Source organism: Lampris incognitus, chromosome 3 (assembly GCF_029633865.1).
Source record: "Lampris incognitus isolate fLamInc1 chromosome 3, fLamInc1.hap2, whole genome shotgun sequence".
Classification (NCBI taxonomy): domain Eukaryota; kingdom Metazoa; phylum Chordata; class Actinopteri; order Lampriformes; family Lampridae; genus Lampris; species Lampris incognitus.
This window is the reverse complement of record NC_079213.1, coordinates 21,982,827-21,990,860: the sequence shown is the minus strand read 5'-3', so window position 1 is coordinate 21,990,860 and position 8,034 is coordinate 21,982,827. Positions and strand designations below refer to the sequence as shown.

The following is an 8,034-nucleotide window of genomic DNA, read 5'->3' as shown; positions in this document are numbered from 1 at the left end:
TTTACAACAAAAAAAATGGCGAAATACAGTTGTACAAGTTTCCAAAAAAATCGACTGGGGAAAAAAATAGCCAACTTTATAAACGACAGCTACACGCCCACGACGTGAACATAAATTGGGTTCACTGTATTCTTTAATTCAACATGTCCTAGGACAACAGCTGCTAGCTCGCGTAGATCGGGCTTTCGGGGGAGGGATCTTCCTACCCGTTTGGGTTATTGGGGGTCTTAGTATAGATTATGGGGGTTTAGTGTCCGCACTTTTGCCTTGGTAGGAATACACAGCAGATGCCCTCATGTAATGATTTTCAGATTATCTTTCGATTCTGGAAGGTGTGGTTGAGGGTGTGTGTGGGGGAGATTTTTCCTTGCGAATAGTCTGTCGTGGTGAGAGGCGTTTAATATCCGCCGCCATAGGCCCCTCTCTGGTAGCCACCTCCGCCGGCGTATGGAGGAGCGCTTCTCTGGGCACCGTAGCCTGGAGCGAGGTCTTTCATCAGACCATAATCATATAAGTGCTGACAGTAGCCGTTACCAAAACAGTGATAGTGATATCCGTTCCCGCCGCCGTAACCTCCCATCTGGCCTCCGTAGACCCCGCCGTAACCACCGCCGTAGCCCCCACAGCAGGAGCCATTTTGACCCCTCATACCTCTCACCCCCCCTCCCCTCATCATGCCAACCCTGTCGGCTGACTCCATCTCCAGCTTGGTAAGGGCTTTCTTCACCTCGACTTTGTGTCCCTTGACGTTGTGGAACTTCAACACGACCGCCTTGTCGGCCGAGTCGTTGTCCAGAAAGTGAACAAAGCCGAAGCCCCTCTTCTTTCCAGTTATCTTATCCGAAATAACTTCGGACTTCTCGATTTCGCCAAACTGGGAAAAATACTCGATCAAGTTGTCCTCTTCGATGTCGTTTTTCAGTCCCCCGACGAATATTTTCTTCACTTGGGCGCAAACTTCTGGTCTGTTGGCGTCTTCCCTCGCCACAGCTCTTTTCAGCTCGACGGTGTTGCTGTCGACAATATGTGGCCTAGCCGCCATTGCTGCGTCGGCCTCCTCCGGTGTCGAGTAAATTACAAAGCCGAAACAGCGGGACTGCTGAAGCTGCTTGTTCACGACGACAACGCAGTCGGTGAGAGTGCCGAACTGCTTGAAATGTTTGCGTAGCCCGTCGTCGTCGGTGTTCACGTTCAGTCTGCCGACGAAAAGTTTACAAAGTTGGCCAGTCATCTCTTTTTAATCTACGGTCTAAATGGCCGCTGTTCTAACGAAGTTATGTTACCGATCGATAGGCGCGCGTTAGCAGCTCTGCGCATGCGCAGACCCACATTCTTGGGCTCTGTCCACGCGCTTCATTTCTTCCCCCCAACCAACTTCTGCCATAACCGCGCCCCCACGGGTTTTCATTGGCTGATAGACCCCCAACCCTGTCGCGTTGGCTACTCAGCTCGAGTTAGCTACGTTAGCTAGCATAAATTCCGATCTTCGCCCATTACATCAATATACAATGCATATTAATCAAAGCAACCACTTTTTCTATTTCTATATAATCATATCCGCACCACAGATGTACGCAAAACATATCTTTATTATTTTCGCCATAGCCGTCATGCTAACTTTGTTACTCCAGCTTCATTTTTTTAAAACATTATTAGCGATCACAACAGTAGCACTGCTCGATCTAGCCTTTGGTACAATCGACTAAATGTCGAGACAGACGTCACTGGGTTCGTCTCACCCTGCAGAATCTAGCGATGTGCGTGTGAGCAGTTTGGAGTCGATTATTGTCGTTATAAGCACTTATAATAACCCCGCATTGACCCCATTCAGTTCAGACTTAGGCTCAGGAGCGAAATAACTTTCCTCATTCGTTCTCTATGACAGGTTATGACGACTCTGTCTGTCTACGGTATCCATTTAGTGTTTTTATAGGATGGTGACCGCTCCGATGGTGTCCACCTTTTGACATCTGGCCTATTCTACCGAAGGCTAGATTGACACCAGACTAAATTCGCGGCACTGCGTGTAGTAGTGGCAAAACTATAACAATTGTCATACAAAGATACAGTAATGTAACGATCACGGATGAATAGGCTCGGTAGGCCTTGGCTGACGGATCGGACCCTTTAGTCGACTGGTTAACGTTGTCACCCGCGGTGCGGGGAAACCCAAGTTCGTGTCCCTGCTGTGACGGTCCGGCCGGGCTGCCCCCCCCCCCTAATATTGAGTGAGGAGGATCGTCCATGTGCTTTCAGTCCCTGGTGATCTCATAGAAAATTAAAAAAGCTTGCAGTGTTAAAGCAACCCCTCAGAAATCGTGTAATTCTCAGCTATTTTTAGCCATTTCTTTGGTAAGTTCTTTTCTTTTTATAACGAGATATGTATCGTGTTATAACAATACTAAATACTTGTGTGTTGTAAAGTTATCCCCTGTCTCTCTCTATAGCTATGGAGAAAAGGTGGAGAGAAGTATATAACTTTCTCTCTCTGGGAACATACCCATCTGGGTATAACAAGTCCCAGAAATTAAATCGTAGGAGGTACGCTTCCAAATTAATACAAAAGGGTGAGTAGCCTATCCTATCTGAAATACATTCAAATGTAGCTAGTGTCTGTTCACTGCAGAAAGACAGCTCTTCTATGGAAGCATAAGAGCCATTAAATCCAAAGAAGATGCAAGAAAACTCTTCAGGGAATTTCACTCCGCTCCAACTGGGGGGCATTCAGGCATCCTGAAAAGTCACACTGCAGTGTGTTCCAGATTTTACTGGCATGGCATGTCCATTGATATTGACAACTGGGTATGTGTTTGAGCTATTTTTGTGTTTTGAACTGTTGTGAAAGCTGTATGAATATTAACAGCCAGTTTCTTGTAGGTCTTGGAATGTGATAAATGCCAGAGAGTTGGAAAACCTTTGACTGCTGCACAGCCATTACAGTGTACAAATGTGTACAGTGGTATCTTGATATTATACAACAGATATTAGTAAAGAAATGTTGAAAATGTAAAATATATTTGTTTTACCTTGATGGGTGTCTGCCGTCTGGGAGCTCATTGGCATTGATTTGACAGGACCTCTCCCAAAAACTGTGGATGGCTTCCAGTGTATTCTAACAGCCACGGATTACTTCTCAAAATGGGTTGAGGCTTTCCCATTACAGACAAAATCAGCAGCTGAATTGGGATGCCATATTTGCTCAACCATAGACATGGTTGTCCCAAAAGAATCCTCTCTGACCAGGGAAGAGAATTTGTGAATGGAGTATGTGCATTTTAAAACACTATTGTTGTAAATACAATCCAGGAATTATTCCTTTGTGCGTGGTTCTTTTTTTTTTTGGTTCAATATTGTATTTTTAAATCACTCCAGGACACAGCGCTGTCGCTCGACACAACCTCTCCGTGGCATTCTTTATTTAGACTGACACAGCATCAAAGGCAGACCCGATCAAACAACCCAGAGCCCGCAGGCATCACCAATCGATCCCAGCACAATAGAACAGCACCAATCAAATGCAGCACTGTCGATGTGTGCAGACATAACAGGAGTATGTGCATTTTAAAACACTATTGTTGTAAATACAATTCAGGAATTATTCCTTTGTGCGTGGTTCTTTTTTTTTGGTTCAGCTCAACAACAGCCTCTGTAGTATCTTGGGTATTGAAAGAAGTGTCATAGCTGCCTATCATCCCCAAACCAATGGCCTGGATGAGAAAACCAACGACCACATATAGCAGCAAGTTTTTGTTTTTTTTCCAAGCTTTTAGTAGAGCTTTGTGGCACAGGCTTGTCTCGTTAAATTACTTTTAATATTCCACTCCGATTTCAGGGAAAGGAACTGTGTTGCTTTTAACTATGGGTAATTGATATTACTCACATAATATTATGGATTGATAGCATTCAATCTATACTAATATTTCATGTGATTAATGTCAATATGTTATGCAGTGCAAGGTTGGAGCAAGAAATTTGGAACTAATTCTGAGAGAGGCTTAATTTTGTTGGTTTATCTTGTGTTTTGCGGTGACCCACATCTATATAACGAAAGACATTCACGTAAGAGGACGGTGTACCTTTAAGGGAAGAGGCGAGGGGTCAGATAATGCACTTCCGCTTCCGGTTCACAGTTCAGTGTCGTTGTCGAATGTATGACATGCTAAATTGGAGCTAGTAAACTACCTCGACTACGTATACTCTCACGTCTCCTGTCTCGTTTTCTAACTCCACATTGGTGACCCCGACGTGATCGAACTACTAATACGAGTATGTCTGACAACGAAGACGCCGGTGCTAACAACATGGCTATTGCTAACGCTAGCATTTATGCCGCTACTGTGAAGCTACCCGACTTTTGGCAGCATAATCCACGGCCGTGGTTTCAACATGTAGAAGCCCCGTTCCAGCTGAGAGGGATAACACAGGATGCAACGCAGTACTTCCACGTAGTGGCGGCGTTAGACGCATCGACAACGGCGCCAGCAATGACACTGTTGGAAGCTCCGCCAGCTGCTGGCAAGTACGATGCTATAAAGACATTCCTCCTGAAACTATTTGAACTGTCGGAGCTGGAGAAGGCAGACCGTTTACTGTCCCTGTATGGCCTCGGCGACGGCAAACCGTCTGAGTTAATGGAAAAAATGCTGTCTGTGCTGGGATCGGCTTATCCGGCCTTTCTTTTCACACACATTTTTCTGAGGCAGCTCCCCGCACCTGTACGCACAGCACTGGCCAGGCCTCCTCTCGCCGCCTCCAAGGACTACCGTTCTCTGGCTGCTGAAGCAGACAGGGTTTTCCTGGCCAACCGGCAACAGTTTGTGCATGCCCTGTGTAACCAGGTTAAAATTAATGTTTTTATTTTATTTTGTTTGAGTATGAAATATCACCAAATCCTGTCTGTGTGCTGTTATTTGTGTTTACTACATTTTATTTTATGTCATTATTTACTTTTATGTGTTTTACAACGACCGTCATATACGTGTACTGTCGCTTTAAGAGAGAGGTCTTATGGGTACACGGAAGACGGAACGCGGGAGAGGCCATCTTTGTTTTGTGGGAGGAGTCTCAAGCAGCGATCGAGCCGAGCGACGCGTGTTTCTTACCGGAGGACAGTTTTGCTGGTTGAGGAGAACGTAACCTTGAGTATCCCTGTAAGAAGATACTGCAAGCTGTGGGATAAAATACTTGTTTATCCTTTCTTACATCGGAGTCCCGTGGACGGTTTCTCCTTCTAACGCACACGAGTGAAGTCCGGGCAGTGGTTGAACTTCGACCCCCACGTCCGTAAGAAACACCGCTCCCGCTGGAGGACTGGGCGTTTGTCGAAGGGTTTGAAACCAAAATAAATGGCAAGGTGAGCCAAATAGAGTCCTGTGTGTCCCCCCTCCTTCCTTGATCATGATGATGATGATGATGATGAGAGACTGAGGGCCCCCCACAACATCTGGGACCCCACCGAAAATAGAACACAACGCAGAGCTAATGATGAGAGTGACGGGCATGCAGCAGGCTGACCAGCATAGAACAGCATAGGACTGCCCCCGTTACATTGGTGCCGTGACCCTCCTGGATCCTGAGAGTGACATCAGTTGCTCGCCACGGGAGGCTGCTGTCGTCATCAAGCCCCAGACGTCCTCAGGTATTTCTATAGACTGTACGCTCATGTTACAGTGAACTGGAGTTGAGCTGTGTGGACACTGGACAGTCATAGCTGTGGTTACCATGGACTGGGCTTGTGAACAGGACATTTGTATATATTGAAGGAAGAAAAACACACGAAAAAAAAAAAGGAAGAAAGGTTAATGTTGATGTGATTGAAGGACTCGTGTGAATAATCTATTGATCTAAACTACTGGATATGTGCATATGTGATTAATCTATTGGTGAATTTGTTGAGTGTGTGTGATTGTTTCAATCTCTTAGTGATTTCTAGATTCAATTATTTAAATGAATTGAGCTTTTCACTTTTTTATTTTATTTTTTATTTTATCTGAGTGTTAGAGGTAGGAACATGGCAGAGGGTGGTTCGTACGTAGGTGGGGGTAACATTGCTGATCAGGATCTTTTGGATCGCCAGTGTGCTATGGAGAGGGGGTACCAGTTAGATGTGGGTGGGGGTTTACGGCTAGGTGTAGGTAGGAGTTTCGGGCAGCTCTTAGAGGGCGGGGAACCAGACACCAGAGCACCAGGACCTAGAGACCCGACCACATTTGGCACTCCTCAGTTCACCTCCACACGCTACGTAGAACGGGCCAGGCCAGGTATCAGCGAAGGGGCTGTGCTAGGTAACAGTGAGCAGCCAGTGGGTGAGTTAGCCATGCTCATTACTCGGTTAGCAGAGAAGATAGGAGAGTCAATCATTGCTAAGCTGCAGGAAACACAAATGCTTAGAAACACACACACAGACAGTGCTAGGTCTGCTGAACAGCGTTTGGAGACAGCTCCTAGTGTTAGAGTAGTAATGCAGACAGACGCTAGGGAGCCTCCTATTTTCTGGGGCGATAGCTCTGATAAGTTTACAGTTCATGAGTGGGAGAGCCTTATGACTTTGTATTTGAGGAAGCGAGCCATTCCAGTTAGTGAGCAATCACATGAGATTCTAGCTAAGCTTATGGGGAAAGCAGGGGACGTGGTGAGGATAAAGCTGCGCAACACATCTGTCGACCACATAGCGAACCCCCACATTATTTTTGATGTACTGAAGCAACACTTTAGTGACCTCACATACTCGAGCATGCCCCTGGCGGACTTTTACAGTACGCTGCCCAAGCCAGGTGAGGACGCTATGGAGTATTGGATTAGGCTTAATAAAACACTGGAGGTGGCTGACGAATGCTTGAAGTGGCAGGGCCGTAGTATTGAAGAGCCAAGCCACGAGGTAAGCATGATGTTTATCAAACACTGTCCAGATCAGTCTCTTGCCAATGTTTTTAAGTTCAAGTCCGCAGGGAAATGGTCTGCTAGCGAGATCCAGGAGAGGCTTGATGAGCACATGCTGGAGAGGAAGTCCCGTGTTGCTGCAGGTGGACAATGTGAAGCAGGCGCGGTAGAGCGTAGGTTCCATTCACAGGTTCATGTCCCTGTAGTCGACATGGCTCCCGACTTGAACACGACCGTGCCGGTGGTGCCATCTCCCGTCCCGGCTCATGCGTCATCTCCTATACCATTTTGTGCAGGGTCTCCTACACCGTCTTCCGCACCGTCTCCCGCACCTGTCTCTGGCGGTGATGACTATATGAGGAGTTTGGTGAGCTTGCTAGACCGTTTGGTCACAATGAAGACTCAGGTTCCAGTTAGCGCTGCAGTCCGGACACCGACGCTGACTCAACCGCCAGCTAACGCCGCAGGGCGGGTGCCAGACGCACCACAGAGGTTGTGCAGGGTTTGTAAGTCTCCGGATCACTCCACATTTTCCCACTGCAGCCGGGAGAACCGATGTATAAACTGTTTGTCTCCTGGTCATTGGAAGAGGGACTGTCCTCACCCTCAGCCGCCCAACCAGCTCCGTTCTCAGCCTGGTGGAAGAGCTGGTCATCAGTCTCGTCCGTTAAACTACTAAACCCACACCTAGAGAGGGATGGTGTGGGTAATGTAGATGTATCCCTCACTGATGTTTCCGACCTGGCTCACTTGTATGAAGACAAGTGTGCCAAAGCACCTCAGGGTTCGCGTATGGTCATTCAGGCGACACAGAGGATTCAGGCTTTCAGTGACTTGTTCTATGCTCCTGTTCTTGTCAACCAGAGTGTGCAGCTTAATGGCATGTTGGATACTGGCTCTATGTCATGCAGTATCAGTGAAAATGCAGTAGAGAAGCTCCGCTCTGGGGGTGTTTTACCGGAGAAGCAGCAGCCTGAAGAGAACATTGTCTTGATTGGCTGCGGTGGTCTGGAGACTAGGCCTGATGGTTTTTATGACCTCAACATGCAGCTTTATGGTGTTTCCTTTGTCATACCCACTCTGGTCGTGCCAGGTCAGCATGATGATCTGATAGTCGGCACAAACGTCATTAAACATGTGGCCCATGTACTCAAG

At 47.0% G+C, this 8,034-nt stretch overlaps 1 protein-coding gene across 1 annotated transcript; it reads right to left on the bottom strand.

Annotated features, from left to right (window-relative positions):
* Window positions 1-397: 397 nt before the first annotated feature.
* On the bottom strand, window positions 398-1,231 carry LOC130110490 (heterogeneous nuclear ribonucleoprotein A0-like). The gene has a single exon (XM_056277602.1). The coding sequence runs from the start codon at window positions 1,229-1,231 to the stop codon at window positions 398-400; it is 834 nt and encodes a 277-aa protein (XP_056133577.1).
* Between the last annotated feature and the right edge of the window lie 6,803 nt (window positions 1,232-8,034).